The sequence below is a fragment of the Temnothorax americanus genome, unplaced genomic scaffold (assembly GCF_048541705.1).
Source record: "Temnothorax americanus isolate GAGA-0224 unplaced genomic scaffold, ASM4854170v1 Scaffold10, whole genome shotgun sequence".
In the NCBI taxonomy this organism is placed as follows: domain Eukaryota; kingdom Metazoa; phylum Arthropoda; class Insecta; order Hymenoptera; family Formicidae; genus Temnothorax; species Temnothorax americanus.
In genome coordinates this window covers 3,750,452-3,774,223 of record NW_027509231.1, presented here as the reverse complement: position 1 = coordinate 3,774,223, position 23,772 = coordinate 3,750,452, and the positions used below count along the sequence as shown (strand labels likewise).

Below are 23,772 nucleotides of genomic sequence, written 5' to 3'. Positions count from 1 at the left end.
TCGCAATATTTTATTGTCACAAAAAATATCTAGAAAAATAGGGATAACTTTTCATAAATATATTCATTTCACTATAGATGCAAAAAAAAATAGATCAAAATTCGCGTTGGCAACTTCGAGAGTACGGAGCACGACATAACAATAAGTAATGGGAAACAATACAATAATTTTTCATACTGTTTTTACTTTTTACTACTATGATTACGTATCCGTATAATCTTATTCTTATCGTATACTGTATATTTATAGCCGCGGCGCATATCAAGTGATGCATTCTCCGACGCATTTTAACAGTGCCGCAAAAATTGTTCTCCGCAGGATTCACAGTCGAGCAAATGTTAAATTTAACGAGATAAAATTTACCGAGAATGTACAATAATTACATTGAAAATCTATACAACTTTGCGCTACTATAAGGATCGGTTAAAGAGTTCGATAAATCACGGAGATAGGAATCTAAAAATCTAAAGATGCAGATGTTCCGAGATCGGCGAGATATGTGGGGTCCAAGAATCCAAGAATGTGATCCTGAATCTCAGACTCTAGGAAGAATCTAAAAACCTTCAAATATTTAAGGATCGAAGGAAGGAAAGAATTTCTCTCTATCAAATCTATCTATTCGAATATTTTCAACGATATCGGTATATAAGATACGATTTATATGTTTATATTTTTGCTCCGAAATTTTTAAAATGTTTACCGTTGAACTTTTTTTTATCGAGCAAAGCTGATTGCTCGCTGTGAACTCGGTAGAGCCTATCTTTTGCAGCAATCTATACCGTACACGCGTACCGACGTCACATCTTATACTCTATAGTTTGTATCTATAGCAGTTGCCGAGGATTCTCGATTATAATATTAGTATAAAATAAATAAGCTTGCGTGTACCGGTGTGCATATGTTTCGTGTGCTTGTACGTATGCGACTCGAGAGAGAAAGAAAGAGAGAGAGAGAGAAAGAGAGGAAGAGAAAGGAAGAGCGATGGCTCTCGCGTGTGTATTTATCTCAAGAACGGTTCGCAATCGGCGTGTAATACGAGAGAGAAAATATTTCCTGATCCTAACAAAGAGAAAAACGGCGATAAGCGAAGCTTTGCGCGAATTTCACAAGTCTTACGAGATCCAGATGCGAACAACGAGAACTCGCGTATTTCGATAGAGATACACCCTGTATCGCGTCAACATGCTTTCAGTGTAAATTCTTTCATAAGCTAGATTTCGATACTTCTGATAAGAAGCGCACAATTGAAAGAAACGAATAGTTGCGCTGCGATTTCTGCGCATTTCCATCTCCGAGAATTATACAGCACAAAATTGTAATTACGAAGCAAAAGCTCTCGTTAAAGTACAAATCTCCAGGGACACCGAATTGTTATTTTATCGCTCTTTAAAGGCTAATATCTTTTTTGTATTATTTATGCCTCACAGGAGCTTTAAGCAATCGGGAGGATTTAATAAACTCCTATATATTTAAATTTTATAAATTCTAATTGTCTGATCTAATTCTACCGTCTGAACTTTCGTCGATTTTAATTTTGTTTCGTAAATCGCGATCTCGTGTAATAAATGCAATAAAAATAATTCTTAAGTCGGCATTACGTCGATATACAATTTACAAGAGCTTATATCGCAGCGTGCAGGATCGTAATTAGCGCGCGATATCGCGTAGCTTGTTAAACGATATCGTAAGAGTTGTTTAACGAATTTTCTATTTGATATTGCACAGGATAACACCACGTGTCGTGCGAGCGCTCTTATGCAGATGATCGCCGTCAATTATAAACGAGAGCTCGACGAAATGCCGGAAGAAAAGAATACGAACGGTCGATAGGCTCGATGAACGTAGTTTAAGTACACGTGTTACCGTTATTTACTTGTCATATCGATTCGCGCATATCACGTGTGTAACAATAAATGAAGCGAGGAAAAGAAAAAGGAAGAAGCATAGAGACTGCCGTTGGACTAAGCGTCACAAATTTACCTAATATTGTACACACTTTCATACGATTTTTAACATCCGCGAGAATATTACCGATCGATCAATTTTACAAATCGCGCGTCGTTCGAAAACAGTCGAACGAGTAGTGCTCTTCCATGCACACATTCGACCGTCCATCGCCAGCAGGACGGGTCGACACATTGCAAACGGTTTTTCAAACGATATCGTCCAAGTGCTCGAACGCTTATCCGCGAATTTCCACTTTTTCCGTTCTCCTTACGATTCCATCTCAATCAATCCGGTTCTCCAAACATTATTTACCTGAATATTATTTCTCGGTGACTATATCTCGAAATCTTCTGGTATTATTTTTACTATTTTAATCGTGACTTTGCCATTGTGACTATCAAAATCGATTCTAACATCTCGTTAAAAAGAAATAAAATTGAAGTATTTGTCAAATGGCAAAAGAATATTTCTATGTATACAAAAATTAATAGATGAACATTTATCTTGCAACGAGAATCTCTATCGCTCAGTAAATTTAATAATTCCGCAAAATTAATAAAATCTCGATTAAAATACGATAATACAATCTAGCTATAAAATTTTTTCTAAAATTAAAAATGACTTCCCGATGAATAAAACGTAATTATCGTTTAAGACTTATATATGATGAAGGTTAGACTTGAATATACATTCTGAGCGATGCAGAAGTGTCGCTTGACAAGAATTTAATCAACTCGCGTTTGAATTATATCTGCTTTATCGTGCAAAATTGAGCAAAGGACTGTATAAAACATTTTGCAATAAAATATTCAGGAGAGCATATGGGGTATATATATATATATATATATATATATATATATAATCTCGGGTTTTATATTGCTCGGTAAAAATTCCGCAAATATATTTTATCGTGGAGCACATGTGAAATATGGAAATTCGCATAAACGCGACAGTGCGTGCGTTACCTTTTTGCGACGAAGCGACAAGTAAGCCGTTCGAGAATCGCACGATCGCGATCGAAGCGCGTCTCGGCAGATGGACTCGATAGCGATAGCAAACTATTGTATACCGATTAGAAATAGCGCGAAACAGACGCGTTCTTTCGATTGATCGTGCGATTGATCGGCTGAACACAATGACCATGAGCGAACAACGGGGAACTTCGAGCCGCTTGGTATAAAATAATTCAGCGCTTAAAAAGCCGAAAGAGAGGAACACTAATTATATCTCCGTAAATATCCTATAATATATTCAAAACAAAAAAAAAAGATAACCAAAGCATTGTAACCTTCTAGAGGCAAAGAAGAAATAGCGAAGTACCTAATCTTGTATGATTTAGTTCGACCACTGATTTGTCCGTGTGTGTTCGTTACTGAAATATATGTTTCTTTAGTAAAAAAAATTTTGGAAAATTCACATATTCGTGCGTGTTCGTGATTTCCCCTTACTCAATGTTCCTCGTTCCTTTCTCTTGTCATATACGAATCAATGTACAAGCAAATAGCAAGTTGCGTCAAAATTATTATTTATTTATTGAATTCAATTCTCAATAAGCGGAAAACATAAAAATGTCAACAAGGAAAATTTTACGTAACTATAATAAGATTTTATCACATTAATACTTTTTTACATAAATATTGAATATCACATTTAGAAAATATTTTTATTTAATTAGAAATGAAAATATATATCTACTCTGAAGTAAAATTGTAAATTTTATTTAAAAAATAAAAATTTAGATATTGCTGAAAATTCTAAACAATATATTTTTCAAATTTTACGCGAGTTCAACGAAAATATGACGCAACAACACTAATAAGCAGATTGCCCAATTAATTCACTCACCGATAGCCGCCGCTGCTGCTGCTGCTGCTGCTGCTGCTGCTGCTGCACTCCCTTTCCAGTTGGCCCTGGAAATATAATAAATATAATTATTCACATATACGTAATTATTTTTTATTAAATTACTACTTAGAATTAAAGATTGAATGAGATTGATAAAATATTTTCATATAGTATAGATTTATTATATTCCCTTAAATTCCAAACACAATATTTTAACTACATTTTTATTTCAAACGTAGCAGAATAATTACTACAATAGCGCAAAAAATAAACATATTTAATATAAGAATATTTCATATAATTGTGATAATTCTATATAATTAAAATTTCATCATGTATAATTCTTTTTATACATAAATACTATATATAACTATAGAAAGGTTTTTTATTTTTATACTCAAACCTCTGTCTGTGTACGTTTTTTATTACATCCTCGGAGTGTATACGTTGTCACGCGTTTGACGCTATTTTTCCCTACCTTTAGGGCCTATCACAGTCTCCGATTAACGTGATTCTCCGATTAAACTCACTCTTCGTCTCTTTCTAGGGGGATATAGTTAGAAAGAGATGCAGAGTGAGTTTAATCGGAGAATCACGTTAATCGGAGACTGCGCTACCGGCCCTTAAAGTATCTATTTCAAAAATCTGAAAAAATTCACAAAACACCTGTCTACACTAGCCATTTCGATAAAAATCGTTTAAATATTTTCTGACAGGCTTGCAAGTTTTACAGTTACGAGCAGATATCATTTTGGCTCGGACGCCACGGCGTCGTAGACCCACGTATACAGACGGAGAGTTATTGCGAAAAAAACGCAAAGATTTCCAAAGAGATATATATATGATACTTAACAAATAAAATAATATATATATATATATATATTAACCGAGCTATTCCGATGCCGTCTTCTCGCCGAGAAAAGTTGCGCCGACATATCTAGATCTCACCTCCTCGAACCACGCGTATTTATTAATAACGATCGCCCGATATTTTATTCGGCACTCCCGACATAGGTATTGCGCGAGTAACATATTTACACACAAATCGGAGTAACGCGGGAGGCGCGCGAGAGTTGAACTTGTCGCGATGCAACAGGTAGTAACAATGCACGACATAGCACCTTACGAATGCGATTATTTCCACGCATCACACCGTCACTCGCGTATTAGAAATGATCGTTCGCAAATATTCATCACTCTCGACATCGTATCTACGCATAATTCACGCTTGGAAAACGCGAGAAGTACGGTACGGAGCGTCCTACCCGGAGCGAAGTAGCGGCAAATATGGCGGCTGGCGGCGCGGCGAGCGGCGAGGCGACCCGATAGTGGCGCGACCGCGACGAGACCGTTGGCGGCGCCGCGCCGGCGCGTGACGTAGGGTGACGTCACGTGACCCACGGAGAGCGCGGTAAGACGAATTTAAATTAATGCTCGCGGAAATATGACGCTGTAAAGTAATAGTTATTATTTCACGATAATCACGGGCGATAGTCGTTTTTCTTAAGGATGCTTTAATCTGAATACACATCGCGCGCTTTGACATTCTTTATCTAATTAGATATAGATAAACGGCCTGACTGGCAAGTTTTATTAGTATATCACAACGACGTTTCGACCACTAATTTGGGTCCTTTTCAAGTTATTTTAACAATGCTAGAATACGAGAATGAAAGAATATATAAGAAATTTAAAAAACAACATTACTCGTTGAACGGATTTACGATAATAACGATAAATAGGACTTACATGGATCATTGTGCGTCAATTATATAAAATTCGTGGCGGGTCGGAAAAATACGACGGTCTCATGTGAAGGCCGAAAAACTAATGATACATTATCGCATAATACAGTAAACATAGAAGGACAACTTAAAGTAATACATTATCGCAAAATACAGTAAACATAGAAGGAGAACTTAAAGTGAAGAAATTATTCGATCATAGACCAATGGTAGGTTTTCAGTGTCTTTCTGTGAGTTGATTGCCCCTTTATGTTTTTTAATAAATAGCATTTCAGAAATTTCACGTTTTTTTAAATTTTGTTCTTTGTGTAAGATTGTAACATCCTGCCATTTGAAATTATGGTCGCAATCTGTTCTATGTTTACTGACGACCGAATGTTGGTTGGGGGGTTTTTTTATGTCTGCGCGATGCTCTTTTATACGTGTTTCTAAATGTCGCTTCGTTTGTCCGATATAGCATGCATTGCAATCAGAACAATCGAGTTTATAGACGACATCAGTGCATCTCCCGATCTCCAATCTATCCTTCCCTTTCCTGATTAGTGTATCCATTTTCTTAGGGACCGTATACAAAGTGTTCAAACCGTAATTTTTGAACGTACGGCGTAATCCCTCACTAAAAGTTTTTACGTAGGGGATGGGAACATAATTTTTCAGATCAAGAGTAAATGCACTGTCCTCGTTGTTAGCGTTATCCTCATTATTCGATCGTTTGTTAATTTCTGAAATTCTTCTTTGAATGTGTTTGTTCACCAAAAGATGACGGTGAGTTCTACGAACAGATCTTCGGTAGTCCAATGGGTTCCCCCCTCTCGCCTATTTTAGCCGATATCGTTATGGACGATTTAGAGACTTGCTGCCTTCAATCCTTTGATTTTCATATCGAGATTTTTCTCCGTTATGTCGATGACATTTTTATGTGCATTCCGCATTCGAAACTTAATGAGGTTGTCCGTACGTTTAACAACTATCATCCGCGTCTCAAATTCACGTATGAACTCGAGAAGAACAACACCTTGAATTTTTTAAACACGTCTGTTTTTAGACACGGCAACTGTTTGTTCACCAACTGGTATCGAAAACCAACGTTCTCTGGCAGGTATATTAATTTTTTCTCCAGTCATCCTTTGAAATACAAGATTAACACGGTCATTAATTTAGTTGACCAGGCCATACTATTGTCGGATAAACAGTTTCACGATGAGAACATCAAGTTAGTGAAAACCATATTGTCTAATAACTGTTTTCCGGACCTTTTGGTGAACAAACACATTCAAAGAAGAATTTCAGAAATTAACAAACGATCGAATAATGAGGATAACGCTAACAACGAGGACAGTGCATTTACTCTTGATCTGAAAAATTATGTTCCCATCCCCTACGTAAAAACTTTTAGTGAGGGATTACGCCGTACGTTCAAAAATTACGGTTTGAACACTTTGTATACGGTCCCTAAGAAAATGGATACACTAATCAGGAAAGGGAAGGATAGATTGGAGATCGGGAGATGCACTGATGTCGTCTATAAACTCGATTGTTCTGATTGCAATGCATGCTATATCGGACAAACGAAGCGACATTTAGAAACGCGTATAAAAGAGCATCGCGCAGACATAAAAAAACCCCCCAACCAACATTCGGTCGTCAGTAAACATAGAACAGATTGCGACCATAATTTCAAATGGCAGGATGTTACAATCTTACACAAAGAACAAAATTTAAAAAAACGTGAAATTTCTGAAATGCTATTTATTAAAAAACATAAAGGGGCAATCAACTCACAGAAAGACACTGAAAACCTACCATTGGTCTATGATCGAATAATTTCTTCACTTTAAGTTCTCCTTCTATGTTTACTGTATTTTGCGATAATGTATTACTTTAAGTTGTCCTTCTATGTTTACTGTATTATGCGATAATGTATCATTAGTTTTTCGGCCTTCACATGAGACCGTCGTATTTTTCCGACCCGCCACGAATTTTATATAATTGACGCACAATGATCCATGTAAGTCCTATTTATCGTTATTATCGTAAATCCGTTCAACGAGTAATGTTGTTTTTTAAATTTCTTATATATTCTTTCATTCTCGTATTCTAGCATTGTTAAAATAACTTGAAAAGGACCCAAATTAGTGGTCGAAACGTCGTTGTGATATACTAATAAAACTTGCCAGTCAGGCCGTTTAACTATACCAAATTATTATTTCATCACTGGCGAATAATTCTTATTAAATATTCTTTATCTAATTAGATATAATTTGCGGACGATTTTAAGATACATTGAACTGTATAATGACTTGTTTATTCGCGTGTGTTATCGTGCAAAGTGTTTGTTTTGAGTTTGACGGTTATGTCGAAAAAACATTTTAAGAAATGGACGCTAAACGCTAGTATTACGTCGATAAATGCGATATTTGGACTAATCAATTATAAAAATAATATTTGTTACGCCGTCTTACTTGCACTTCTTTACACAAAACACAGAATAACCACGTGGAATATTCATTAGGTTACTGAATATTCATTGAAAGATTATAGTCGCCCTTAAATCGTGCGCGGACGTATACTAATTTGAACAAATTTTCATTAATTAATGTCGCATTAATTATTGAAAAAATGAGTAGAAAACTACCCTATTCAATTTAACTCGCTCTATTTATCCACGAGAAGTGACAAAATCATTACCAGAAATAAACTATTTTTTTTTAGATTTAATGATTATAATATATAATTTTACTTTTTCAAACATTTAAGAACGTTTAAAATCAAATTTTGGAATAACTTAACATCATTCCAAAATTCAATATTCTAACGAAAGAACTTGTTGACATGATCTGACAGGGACAACGATCTACCGTCGCGCGTTGGCTAGCATTATATCGACTAATAAAATTTTGCATTTATTATGAAATCCGTTACCTACGATTCTGTTAGTCTGTGGTGACCTATCAAAAAAGTGAGATCGCAGAAACCAAAGGCATATTACTAGCAATGATATCTCGATTCGCGATAATCGATAACAGGTGCAAATCTAACAAGAGGCAAAATAATTATATGGCCAGACATTGTCGATGAATATCAAGAATATATTACTTGTTTCAAAGACGATCTTGCTATAAATTATATATTTTACACTCTTTGGTATGAAAAATCAGCGAGAAAAAGACAAAATAGAACAAATATATATATATATATATATATATATATATATATATATTATATATATATATTTATTTATTTATCCTAATGTTATTTCTAATCGTTTAGAAGTAGAAAATTATTGTATGATAAATATTACTAAACTGAACATTATGCTTTATATAGGTAAGAATAAATTATAATATTTATTTATAGTAAACCTTCAACGAATATTGATCTGTTTCAGCTAAACCTTCTATACTTAAAGGATGAAAAGTTAATAGACTTAAGACAAATAGCGTCAAAAGTTTATAGCAAAATAAAAACACGTATATCTGAAATTGAGAGACATATTGGGCATTTGGATATGCTCTTTTATACGTTTGAGTTGAAAGAGCCGCGGGCGGGAAACTTTAACCCTTGGACCAACGGCTTAACGTCTCTTTCCGAAAGACGGAGCCCAGTTTTCTCCGCACAAGGGCCTCAATCTTGCACGGAGGGGCGCAGCTTTTGGAAAAACATTCCACGGCTCTAGCGGACTCGAAACCTGGTTCCTCAGATTATATACGAGTCTGGCGCTCTAACCACTAGACCACACTGCCGCCCTATCGACGTCTGTATTAGTATATCTATCCATATACTGATAATCATATATGTATTATTTGCGTAAACACTAAGAAGTGTGCAGCATGAAATTATATAAAAATGTTGTAAGATTTGAATTTTAAGGTATGTACGAGTTAAAAATATACTAATTCTCTTTAAAATTTCATATTATTATATTAAAGGGGTCATCCCGTGTGACGGCTGTTTTTTTTTAGCTTTTTTCGGGATTTTTTTTTTGACGAACAATAAAAACATAGAACTTCAAACTTTTTACCATTTATTTATTAACATTTCAGCAGTAACTCAAATTTTTTTTAGGCCAAAATTCTTACTCAATTATGAGTTATACCACTGTAAATGTACTCATGTCGAAAAAGCGGCGTCCAGCATGATTCAAGCTGATCGGCTTATCTGAAATCAAAAAATCAAACAATATTTAAATCTGTGAAGCTAAATAATTCCAGTATTGCAAATCACTTCCGTCCCACGCGTAATTCCGATGCACTATAACATAAAACTAAATCTATCTCTCGAGAAATATGATTCGAATATGACACGGCCGTCATATACAAAGCAAGAATACGGCAGTTTTCTTTTTGATGGAATATCCCGTATAACCATCAATATCCTTCAATCAACGCGATATATAAAACTGCACGCACTACATACATCAGATATAAAGGATTGGCTAATTGAACGCAATGGAGTAGTATATAATATACCAAAAAAAACTTATAAGTAGCTTTGAAACAAACGTTATAGACATCGATTTCTCCGATATTTTATCACCCGGGCTTTACATCCTAGCAATAGTATACGAGGGTCGAATTTACGAATAACAATGCAAAAAACTTTTATAGAAGTTCTTACAAAGAAAAAGAAGGAAAACCTAATGTAAGTAAATGTTATTATTACACATATTTGCACAAATCTATGATGTAAACAATCTCTGTTGTTTTTCAAAAGCAATTTCCAAGACACGTTGAAAGATTTATACTCAATTGCATATGCTTATAAATATCGCTTACGATATAATTAAAATGTTTAACCCGTTGAGGTCACACCTCCTAAAAATAACGTTGAGGTCACATGGGGTCCAATGGACCCCACGCAGAAAAACAGTTGCCATTTGCGTTCTTCTTGATGTATCGACTCAAACCTTAAACTGGAATTTAGTTTAAGACTTCCTCTTTATAACCCAATAATTTATTTCTCCTTTTTTAAATTTTTTATGTTGAAAAAACGCGAGAAAAAATTTTTCGAGAAATTTGACTTTTTTCACAAAAATATTCATCAAAATTTTAATTTTTGAGATAAAGCAAAAAACCTTCCTGCGTTTTACTCTCAAAATAATATACTTTTAAGAAAAAAATAGTATTATAACGTGCTTTGAAAAAAGTATATTTATTATACAGTTTGAAGTTATCAATATTCATGAAACTCGTAAAATCAAATACGTCAGTTTTGAACGTGTAAAATAAAGTGAAAAAACCGTCTCTTCAAAGGTACGTAGACGAAAAATTAGCCTGGGGTCCACTGGACCCCATGTGACCTCAACGGGTTAAATTAAAAGCATCTTCAAGCTAATTTTATAATCCTACACTAATTTTCAATTATATTATTTGAAGCTAAATTATAAAATATAACTAAAAATTTTTAATATATTATTATACTGTGCTAGATTGATTGCACCGCACCATTCAAGAGGTTGGAGCCCGACGATTGTTTCCCTGTTGGGATGAACCGCACAGGCCACGTTTAACATTTCTATAAAGCATTATTGCAATTTTACGGCTATATCGAACATGCCAATACGAAATAATTACGTCGGTGACGATGGCTTAATGTGGACACACTTTCAGACCACTTCTCTCCAATGTCCACTTATCAAGTTTCGGTTATTTTGATTAATTTCCCTCATATTCAAATTAACAAAAATATCTGTTTATACGCAAAGCACTCTAGTTTGCAGTCACTAAAATACGCTGAGCAAGTTATAAAAAATATCACGCTGCATTTGAAATCTGAATTTAATAAAACAAAGATTCCACAAAAGGATCCTACTGTAATTCCACCGCACAACGGCATGTCGAAATGGGGACTCGTCTTTCACAGGTAATACATAATTTCAGATATATAAGACGACGCGTGTACAGTAAATTTTTTTATCATTAAAAGATGGAAAATGTTATTTTCCATGCAACTGTAGTGATATTACAGTAAGATTAATAATCAACTTGATTAACGTGCGCAATAATAATTAAAATACCCAAATCATTGTCTTACGCAGTCAGCATCTCGATTTGTTTCGTCGTTGAGAAGCTAAGAAAAAACATTACGATCGCTAAAACGATTATAAAAACCGTTCGTCTCATCGTATTAGAATTGGAGGATACAGCTACTTCGATGGGCCCAAATACTTGGCGCTTCTTTTACTTTTTTTTTTTTAAGTACTTTTATAATCGTTAAACATAATTCTGAAACCGATTTTGTCGTTGAAAGATGGAAAACGTTATACTTTATTTATTGAATACACTGAATACAGCGTCATGTCGTTTAGAATGAAAATGTACTGCATATTCTCCGAACAAACTATGTACAATTGTAAAATGTTACAATAAGATTAATAATCGACTTGATTAACATACGCGATAATAATTAACACAATGCTCAAATCATTGTCTTACGTAGTCAGGATCGCGATTTTGTTTCGTCGTTGAGAAGCCAAAGAAATTTTTAGCATTACGATTGCTACGATTTTTAAACCATCTCATCGTATTAGAATAATTTGAGAAATTCCCAAGAGAATCGGGGGTACAGGCGCATCGTAAGGAAATAAACATGTTTTTTCGTATCTCAGGCGCGTGTGCGGCCGTTATTATTGTTTACACATAATAATGCTCGCCGCTTGCCGGGTAGTGAGGGTGGGGGGTGACTGCGCGGCGCGGGCGCTCCGCTCGGTCAGCTCGGTGGTGACTCGGCCTCGGCTCTCGGCTCGGCGTAGTCGGCGTTTACTGTTTACTTCGCTCAGTTCGCTCGCGACCTTCGTATCGGGTATGTCGGAGCGTCACCCGGCGCGGATCTTCCCTTCCTCTTCTCTCGTCTCCCTCCGTCTCTCTCTTTCTCGCTCGCGCGCGCGACTAGTTCCTCGGCTCGGAATTTCGGAGTGATCTCTCTCTCTCGGTTTAAGAGTGTAGCACCTGTGCCTGTGGACGGAAGAAAAAACTGTCTCATCTCACGCGTTCTTACGACGCGGCGAGATCGCAACCACCGGTAGTGGCGCGTCGCGTGGTGATTTCTCGTCGTTCGTTTCGCGCGCGGACAGCAGAGTGAATAATACGCGCCGGTGAGAAATCCCTCGTTTCTCACTCGTCGTCGGGAGCAACAAGTGAGCCCGTCCCGTCGCGGTAAGTGTCTCGCGCCGTCGAGGGCGTCGAGGCGGACAGAGGGCGGACGCTCTTCGAGCGAACGGCAAATTCGAAACGCGCCCGTGCGCGTTCGACGCTAAATTCACGTGGCTCCGACTCTCGACTCCTCGCGTCGCGTTCGTCGGTTAAGAAACGACGCCGACGTCGCGGTCGCGGTGACGACGAATATCGCGCGGGGAGTTTGCGCGGGGAGTGCGCGCGTATACGTCGAGAATCGATCGCGATTTCGGGACGCGCGTCGAAATCGCCGGGATCGGCGCAACGAGGTGACACGCGAGACGGAGCTCGGCGCGTGGCGTCGTCGCTCCGAAGAGTCTGAAGTTCGCCAATGGAGACGAGATGAACGCGGCAGAGGAATCGCCGATCCGGGAATCTCGTCGCCGTCGCACGCATCGTCCAGAGAATCCAGGGATTCGCGATAACCGTCAGTGACATCGGCGACGCGGCGACACGAGGAAGCTCGATCAATTCGCTTGGGCGATTCAACGTGGCACGCGACGGCATGACGCGAATCGATGAATGACGAGTGCTTAGGAGCCCGGAGCGGAGTGAGACGACAACGAGAGCGCACTTAAGTGATCCGGGATCTTTGTTCTCTTCAATTCTCGCGTTCGACGATCTACGGTCTGTGCGAAGTCAATGCTCGCCTTTGTTCGGTGGTGTCAGGGAATTGCGGGAATCCTCATGGGCCATGGCCGCTGCCACGAAGAAGGGACACGCGGGCAACGTGACGCTGCGACGCATCCTCGTCGTCGTCCTCTCGTTGATCCTGACCGACCTGACCGGCGTCGAAGCGGCGCGCGGATTTAGGCACAACCTGATGAAGCAAGGTAAGCACCCGCTACCCGCTGTCGAGTGTGTGTCTCGCTCGATTAATCTAGGCTAGTCTGGTTCAGTGTGTTTAAACCGCAATGTTCAGCGCTGAGCAATTTTGTTGAATAAGAATATAGAAACATTTTTGTATGCTGTAACTCAAGTTCTTTTAAACGAGATTTTTTTTTTTTTAATTTTGAATTCCATAATTTACAAGTATTTTATGACAGTCGGCTCTTTTTTTAATTAAAATCGTTCGTTTCTCGAAGGAAATTAATTATGAGATATTCTCGAAGGAATTTTAATATTTGAGAACGTTGAGAAAAAATCATGGTTTATTTTTTTTATAGAAATGATTTAAAGAACACTGATCCAAGACAGGCTTAAATGCAATAAAGGTTATTAAGAGGAAATAATAAAATTATAATTTACATACGTTTAAAAGTGATGAGACTTTACCGATGTGAAAATAACAATTAGATCGTTGAACTTGTTAAAATAATATATCTATACTTTTATTAAAGTTACATCTAATATTTTACCATATTTGTTTCAATCGTGACATTTTATTTGAGAAATGGACTTTTTTTTTTTACAAAAAACGTATCGGTTTATGAAAAATTGAAACTCCACATATATCGCAAATCGCAGTACACATGTATTTTTTTTCTGTTGAAAACAGACCTTCTTTTTCATTGTCTGACGCGATTTACATTTTCATTCGACAAGTTTTTTGAACTTTTATGACACGCTTCGCAGGACGCGAGCTTTATTTCTTCATACGCATGTCTTTTAAATGCAGATTACGATATCATTGCCGATGCGGCCACTGACGTTATGGCGCTCGGATTTGCATAAGACGTAAATATTACGCACGCGCGTGGAACGCAACCGCATTTATCCGTAACGTACTCCGAACATTATTCAAATCGGTAACACGAGGTTATCGCGATTGAATTTTATACTGGGAGCAAATTGCCCGTTTTTAAGAGAATCAATCCTGTTTTACGTCACATTGATATACACATTTATATAACTATACCATATATTTATGCTGCACATGATTTTTTATTCACATCGGTAGAATAAATTGGTGATCGTACATATGGTCAAACGTTATTTGTAAATTATTCGAAGCTTTCGATCGCAAGTGTCTCCGATGCGACTCGTGATGATCTAAAAATTGAAACTTAAGGCCATCGCACGTAACAAAGTTTTGGTCATAATCGTAAGGCCGTAAGAAAATAGACCACGCACGCTCGATTATTCTTCGAGCTCGGGGAGAATAAAATCGACTGTGCGTGGTCTATTTTCTTACGGCCTTACGATTATGACTACAACTTTGTTACGTGCAATGGCCTCCCCTTACGTATTTCGTTAATAAACACATAAGTAATTATCTTTAACTTCGATAACGTCCACCGTTACGCTTAGCTTCTGGCCTTAAATGTGCAACTGCACCACCGGCATTTCGCGAGATATTTTCTAAAAGCGTCTCTGTCCGCGGAAGCATGGAAGTTAATTAATCGATATACCGCATTAAGTCCCGCACGGATTGCACTCTCGAGACCACTCACGCGAGTATACATATAATGACGCCCATGCGATGCTGCGCTACGTATACTTACCCTCGGCGATATTTTCCCGAGATTAAATCTCACGCGTGCGCGGCGCTTCTCGCGGTTTTCTGTCGCGTGATCTCGCTTCTTAAATTTCGACCGACAGTTTCCGGCGTGACACGAGGCGGAGGCCACGATCGCCGATCGTGTCCCGGACCGCGGTGCGTGTGTGTGTGTGTATGTGTGTGTGTGCGGTCTTTTACAACATATTGTCGAAAATTCCGACCGAATCCCGCGCGCGACCTCGTAAAACGCGCGTCTCTCTGCTCCGAGAATATTAAGCGTCAGGACATTCCGCAGCCTCCTTCCCCTCCACTTTGGGGAGCTCTTCGCTTTATATTTAGCGACACGACGACGACCGCCTCGAATCTCCACCGGTGTGTGGGGCGCACCACGAGTGCGAACGGAACGCACCCTTTTACCTCGTTACTCCGGGGCGATCAAAGGCGGTCTCCCGGGGCTATCGATTCTTTCATATATCGGCGATATCGCGTGGAACGTGCGCACTCGAACGATGAGTAACAAAAATGCCGAGAGACGGGAGAAACGCGTGGAGAGAGAGAGAGAGAAAGCGCGAAGAGGGTAAAGCGTTTCCGGCCGGTGTTTAATTTAATGTAATTTATGAGCGGCTGGACTTTTCCGCGGAGGATTTATATATATATTTGTAGACGCATATAAATAAAGGAACTATGTCGCGGGGGGTATATGCGTGTATACATTTATTTAATATCTGTTTGAAAGCGTTAATTAATTGCGATTAAAGATTTTTGAAGATGTGATATCTGTTATAGAAAATATTTTCTCACTTTTTGACTCTTAAACCAATAAAATACATATAATATTTATATTTTTTCTAAAAATAATATGTAAAGTCAATAGAGAAGGATATGTTGAAGTAATATCAATATATAATTTCAATTTTTTTGAAATAACATTAATATTATATTTTTTTACATTATTCTGAGATCGTAAAATAACCTTACTTTTGCATATTAAGTTTGTTCATATTTTTCAAGATAATTAAGAAAAAATTTCGCATGCTAAAAGTATCATTTACATATAACTTTTTTCATTTGATGGCGAGCGTATCATTAATATGAAAATGCAAAAGAATTATTCGAAATTTCTCGGCGCGACAATGTATCACGCCGTTCTAGATCGTTGTGTTTTGATGACGTTCTCTCGAAACTCTTCGACCATCCAGTGGCTCGTTTACGAGGTAATTAACAGCCGGTTAACGGCCACCGAGAATAATTAACTTTGGCGGATATACTTTCGTCTTTTGTGTCGTTTATGTTCTCGCCCGTCGTCTCTCCTCCGCTCTTCTCCGCACCTCTGGTCCTCCTTTTTTTTCTTCTCTTCTGATTTTAAGCCTCTTAGATGCTCCTCTTTCAAGAGACAGGGACCGCGCGAGAAATACATTTTTAATGACGCGCTTACGCGATGACTGTGCGGCGCTCTTTCTCGCATCGATAAATAAAAATAACGCGTGATAATTAACGTTTTCCCGTCGGCTGCCTCTTCGACGCGAGATCGATCGATCGATCGCACACGTAGCCGAGCAGAGTCGCGCCGCCTCCGATCGGATCTGCAAGATATCGAGATCAATCGCGGCGCGCTCGCACCAACTCGCTTGTGCGTATCGCTTCCTGTTTCTGCAATCATCCAGCCTGATCGGCTCGTACACCGAGTGGCAAAAGCGAAATTCCACTCTGATGGAATATTGCGAAATGTATTCCTCTGTCCTGCCGCGTATATGTAGCGCATACAATACATAGCGTATCGTGCTTGCCATCGCGCTCGGTCTTGCTTTATACTCGCGTTTCAGTCGACTGGCTGATGAATACTTAGACTCGTTTATGTAGATTTTCGTATGAATAAAAATGAAATAAAGTATACACATCAAAAATGTTGTTTAATAAAGTCGATTAGAAAGAGGTGACGTGACAGATATACGTACAAATTAAAAGAATACTCGAATTTTTCTTTATTATTTTTAATGTTTTATTTAAAAACTTTTCTGCCAATATATATTTCTTGTTTCTTTATAAACAATATATTGTAATTAATAACTCGCGGATTAAATGATTTGTGTTTGGATAAATCATCCATTTTTCAATATCTACATTATAATTGTTATGCGCAATATTTCTGGTTATCTACACATATAACTGACAATAGGTATAATCTGTCATTTAATTTTTATCGCAGAAATTAATGCTCACTATATCATGTGTGTTTCCTCATGGGTCTCATTTCCTGTTTCTATACAATGCAATGCAATCTGTGGTTAATGATTAAAGCACCTAAAGCGATATTGTGTATGCAATTTGTTACGAGATGTATTTATATACATTGATCCTGTTTGTGTGTTTTTTTTAATTTTATAATTTTGTAGCTGCATATTGCACATTTTTCGTACTATTATACAATATTTTTTATACTGTAACTTTTATTCGTGCAATACTTATAATAAGTAAAACTTCTTAATCTTTATTTCTCTTATGAAAAACTGATTGATATCTATAATGTTTGCTATATTATTATCTAATATTTTCTTCATAATTATCGGGAACGGTACTTTTAACTTTATTCAACCTATCAGATTAGTTCTTTCATTATATATTGTTCCTTCAAAATTATTATCAGATAAACGGCGTTTGATCGCGCACTTAACATTTGACTCCGTCCGATATTGATGACTCGGATAATGCAATTTCTTCTCGCGAGATTTTCGGGTAACGCCAAGCCACGCGAGAGAAACGATAATGAAGCAACTGGCTGAATCGAATAAAGATAAAGGGATAAAGACGACGTTGCGGTACCCTCGAGTTGTCGAGGCCGTGGAAGGCGGTACCCGGACTCTATCTAAACGGCGAGGATTCGCCCGAGGGGGGATCATTAATTTAATTAGTTTCGGAGAAAGAGCGGATTTAATCGTTTGCTCCAATGGATCGACGTGAATGCTCGTTGTTCGGACTCGGCGGAGCGGGCGTTTCTGCTTTAACATCCGTTGCGTTTGATCAGCAGCTAAAGAGCATTTAACGGGGAAGTTTAAAGGAATATCGATGAAGTCGATTTATCGGTATCGGAAATTTGTCTCAATCGTGTCTCGTGTCAGTCGGCATGCTTTCTGATTGATGCAATTCCTTTTGCAAGAAATATATGTTTCTAAAGTTCCATAAAATATTTATCTCGATTTATTTATTAAACGTTATTTATTAATTATAAAATATTGTAATTAATTACTTGATAAAACTTTTTCTTTAAGATTGATATATAAATTGTCAATTAATTTTGATTTAAGTGATAAACGCGACATTTTATACACAGAAGTTCTAAGACGCTTGGCTTTTTGTTGTTGCTTCTGCCCGCGCACTTAGTAATCCTTGATCTCGAGGGTTGATGGCTTGCAACAACGGTTGTCAATCACTTTGAAATACGTCAGTGATGACATAAGCGATTCGCGGTCGACGTTACGTATAGCTCACCTGGCGCTTTTCGAAGCCGACGCGATGCCCGCCCGAAATCTCCGCGCCGTTCTCGAAATAATCCCATTCTCGTTCCGCGCGCGCGCGCGCGCTTCTCGTTTTGTTCCTGTTTAAATACTAGGCCGGTCTGCTCTGCAAAATAACACTGCCGGCGTGTACGTGCTCGGAGTACCGAGGGTTCTATGGGACCACGTGGACGCGCGGCTAGGCCCTTAAGAGAATGCGAGACCGTAACAAGGGCGATCCGCTTGAACTGCGAATCGTGACCTTCGAAAGATTCGCTGCTATTAATTGCTCAAACTATTTTTCTTTTCTTTATTCTTTTTCAAAAGAAATTTTGATGATGAACACATTTTTCATCTCTTCTGAAAAACCGATATTTAAATCAAGTATATGATACAACTATATTTTTTACTTATAGAACAAATATGTTACAAGAAGAAGGATTATTTAGGATTAAAAAAATCAGTATATTGAATTTGGTATAAATAGAAATTTGTGATTATTACTTAATTAAATAATAATTGCTCGAACTAATTTAAGTAATATCGTCAAGAATATCGTCTTTGGCAAGCATCACAGTCCGAATTTTTTTTAGATATTAATATTAATCATACATGTATGTTTCACCGTAGATATTTTAAGACGTTTCCTGTTAGGTGTCTGTTACATGTTCGAGAGAGACGTATCAATTATCGACGACGAGTCGTCGACGTGCGCTACTGTTCTTAATTGGCTCGGACGAAATTAGTTCAAACGTGTCTGCCGGCAATCCTTTTTCGGTCGGATCGCTCACTATACCCGATCGAATGGCGAGCATTTCCGAGATGAAGTTCGATCGTTATCACGTCTTTCTGTACACGTCGATTGCTTCGCAACAAAATTGGATAATAAAATCGCGAATTGCCGCGGCGAGTTAATAGGAGGATTCCAATATTAACGGGTTATACTGCGCGAGAATCGATTCTCAGAACGAGGTAAACCGTGCCAAATAGAATTTACTGGAAGCCTTAATACGATAATTCCACGGAAGTGCTCTGACAGAACAATTTATATTTTAGTTATTTTGTACACTATACGGCGTTTAATATGCTCAATCTGAAAATTATAATTATTTAGTCGGTTAAATGAAAATAATAATATGGTCTTAATTTTTTAATTTGCGTGTAACGATGTATTCGGAATAGAATTAAAACAATAGTGAATATGATACAAATTTAAATAATATAGCGAACTTACGACTATCATGTAATTATTTATTAAGTTGAGAAATGTCAAGTTATTAGTAAATAAACTGTCGTCGTAGATCTCATTGCACCGACAAATTCGTAGAGCGAATACGAAATCGCGATCATTACTGGTATACAACATGATCGTGCCCACGCAGGTGATAAAATGAATAGACACTCGCAATGATACAATACTTCGTGCGGGCTATAATGTATAGCGCGTATATCTTGGGGAAACCGAGAAAGATCCCGTGACTTTCATGAAAGACTCTCTCTTTCATGAAAGACTCCGTTCTGTTTCGAACTCTGCATTCAACGAATCGATCATTCATTCAGTCATCGATGGTAATGTCCCGTGTTTAGCAAATGGCTGAGCTTACGTGCAAGTCAATTAAAAAATATCAACCGCGGTTAAAGCTCTCCGAAAAAAAAAATTAAAAATATAAAAATAAGACAAATGAGAGCCAATACGCACGTTGGTCGGGCAACGGTTACAATAGAATCGGAAATCAATATAATTAAAACAAATGTTTCATTTGATTGATTTTCGATTATATTGTGCCCGACCCAACGTGCGTATTAACTCTCATTTGCCTTGTTTTTATATTTAATTAAAAAAGTTGCTTTTATATATTATTGCATATTATAACTTATAACAGCATAAATATTTTGACTGAAATTTTGCTAATATACTAATAATGCAATGCTGTTGCCAGTGACATTGAATAAACATTTAAACGCGACTTTTGGTTCTATCTTCGAAATATTTATATGGATATAAATAATTCACAGCAAATCTTCGTACTCATATCAGCATTTTTACATATGTTAAACGTGCATGTGTATCCCCGGTTGTATTTCAATCGAGCTTTACGACGCGTATTATGTCGCTTAATCAAAACCGCGGAGGTGAGACGCGGCCATGAGTGAACGCATGATTAATGAAAAATATTAAAAGCGCCGAACGGTGATAGCGCTCGATCTAGAGACGGAACGATTTGTGCGCGCCTCTGGGTTGAATAATTAAATAATATAATACATCAAGGCACAAAATGCTGTTACGGTATCAACGCCACATGAACGTCTATATTGGCATAATAAATATAAAGGTTTTCTTGGTACGAAGAGTTTACGACGTGCTCTTTCCTCTTTTTCTTTTCTGTAATAAAAACATTCTTTAGAAACAAAAGGAGAAGGAATAAATTGCCGTCATTTATGACTATATAGCTTTTATTCGTAGACACGGTATGATAGGGCAGTAATCTTTTACTTTTGAAATTAGCTTTCCTTGTCTCGTTAAAATTTCTAAATCTGTATCAATGTCAAAGATTTATATAACGTACATGATGTCTATATTTATATCGGATATATAAAATAGGAATAGTTAATTTAATTGGCAACGCACTTATAAGAAATATGCCAAGGCATAAAAGGCCTTTTAGTAGAACATGTAAAATTCATATATGAATTATATCTATATTGAGTCCAGCTGATGGAATTGCAGTCCTCATATTCTCTCAGCACGAATCATATATTGCTACCTCTTGGCGAGTTTGTGGATCGTGTAATCCTTTTTTACGGTTGTGAGCGTGACATCTTATTTTTTTCCATCTGCAACGCACGCGGTAATGGATTTCATCTCGCCTTAACTTTGAATCGATCTGAAAGCTCGAAGATAATTTCGAGGATTTTTCTCGATTCTGTTGACGTTCAATGCGATCATCGCGATACCTCACGCACTGTTTTATGATGAGCGTGATCTTTTCTTATGAGGATAACCGTAGCATCTTCATTTTCATCGTTCTTTCCACCCGGATCTTCAATCAGAACTTTATACTCCATTCAAGATAATTTTGGCAATCTCCAACTTAAAATTATTTTTTGTAATAAAAATTTTACCTCATTACTTAAGCAATAAGTATATACAGTGTGTTAAGTATAATTGTTGTCTTTACAAATAATAAGTTAATTCTGTAAGTAAAATATATCTACCAATTAAAGTAATTAATTTTTAAATTTCTAATTTAGATATAATTTCGATTTTATTTCTATATAAAACACTATATAATAACATTTATTTAATATGTATAAAATATTTTTTTATTGAAAAAGAGGAATATTGAACGCGTGAGAAACATGTAACGATCTTTTATATCGATCAATAGTGATCGATTACGTATTTGTTATCATGTTTTAGAGACTCCGAAATATATAAACTTGATCCAGAAATTTAGAAGTAGAAACACCTTAAAACCGGAATAGCAATAGGCATGATTCATAGTAGCGGGACTTGACAGCTTCGTCCGGCGACTACCTCCGATTGCAATGTCGCATTAAGCCAGTAAAGTCCGGGTTCGTAAGGAGAGACTATTTATACCGATTCACGACGAGCACAGCGCTGTTATACTTATTTACTTCCTACACCATCTTATCTTGCTCCCCGTAGCATCTTTCAAGAATATTTCTAAGAGAAAACGAAGCTTCTTTTCATACGCAGTATTCTCGAAGAGGTCTCCGGTAATATTGATTATAACTATCAGCGTAGATGATTAGTTAAGATGATTAGTTAAGAATGTTTGAAATAATTGTACTTTACGTAATTCTCTCATCACTGTGTTTTTTAAAAAGTCTCGTAATAAAATTACTCTTTTATATATAATTTGAAATGATACAATTAAAACTTTAATAATTTATTTTAATAAGCATAGGTACAATATGAATAATATATTTATAGAAAAATATACCATACAGCAAAAATACGTGATGAATTTATTCACGAATATATAACAGCTGCATTTCGGTGATTTCGAAAACCCTTCGCGTGTCAGTTATGCTCCAGTTATGATTTGTCGAGTTCAGTCGTGTGTTTTATTCACTCCGAACCGGAAGTAGAAGGTGTACTTAGTCTCGCAATAAAAGAAGAGGGCGGGAATCTTTGCGCGTAAAACTCCGTTTCGTAAATAGATTCTGTCGTGTGCGTGGCAGGAAGTCTCGCCAGATGCTGCAGATGAATCGAGATTCTTTGCATCCGAGACTCGTTGATGTCCAAATTATTTTAAAACGGTTGACGTCCCCGAGATTTTGTTTGATCGGCGTATTTGATCGAGAGCAAGTAGAACGATTCTATAATGCATCGCATCGCACGTTATTTTCAAGCTGCGGGATCTCAAAACAGACGCTCCGTGCAATTTCGCCGTTAATATGCGAGCGATAATAGCGATCGCATGGTAGCAATGATGAGGTGAGATGGTTACCTATACACGTATCCCTTGCAAAACGGCAACCGGCCTTTGACGGAATACAAATCGTCCCGAGGACACCCGGTGATCGCGTCGACGAAGCGTCGATAGCGATCGACAAGCTGCATCAGGTAACTGCGTAAGTAATCGCTCAAGAATCGCCGTAAGAGGATACCCGCGCGTGATTGACGCGAATCGCTCGGAATATAAATTCAACATTAACGATAATAGTCACGACTTATGGTAAGAATGCTAATTCTAAAAAAAAAATCCTTGCGTGTGACAAATAATAGGGTATCAATTTTGTTGATAATTTTCTGTACATTTTCTGACGATTTTCTGCATATTTTATTACAACGAATCTATAATGACTCGACTTTTTTGAAAAAATTATTGCACATGTATTATTTTTTAAGCAACTTTTTGTAATTGTTATTTACTGTCGATTTTTTTTCTTTTAATTATTTTTTATTTTGTTTTTTCACAACCAATATTACCTCTTTTTTTTACACATCGGTAAATGTATCAATGATGCACATTTTTGTTAGCTGCGGAATAAGTACAACGTTGGTATATGTACATTGAAAATAAATATCCGAGCTCTTTGCCGAAGTTCACGTTCGAGGACGCGTAAAATCGATAACCCACGATACCAAATTGGATGTTATA

General features: G+C 37.2%; 2 protein-coding genes across 2 annotated transcripts in view; one reads left to right on the top strand and one right to left on the bottom strand.

Annotated features, from left to right (window-relative positions):
- The window catches only part of LOC143900686 (uncharacterized), a 211,514-nt gene extending 206,454 nt beyond the window's left edge, over window positions 1–5,060 (bottom strand). Inside the window, exons 1-2 of the mRNA XM_077412321.1 lie at window positions 4,680–5,060; window positions 3,793–3,857 (exon numbers count right to left, since the gene is read on the bottom strand). Of these exons, the coding sequence (XP_077268447.1) occupies window positions 3,793–3,857; window positions 4,680–4,727 (113 nt within the window). The 5' untranslated portion in view covers window positions 4,728–5,060. The remainder of the gene's footprint in view (window positions 1–3,792; window positions 3,858–4,679) is intronic.
- Window positions 5,061–12,305: 7,245 nt separating this feature from the next.
- Wb (wing blister) overlaps window positions 12,306–23,772 on the top strand; it is a 152,734-nt gene continuing 141,267 nt past the window's right edge. Inside the window, exon 1 of the mRNA XM_077412004.1 lies at window positions 12,306–13,542. Within this exon, the coding sequence (XP_077268130.1) occupies window positions 13,404–13,542 (139 nt within the window). The 5' untranslated portion in view covers window positions 12,306–13,403. The remainder of the gene's footprint in view (window positions 13,543–23,772) is intronic.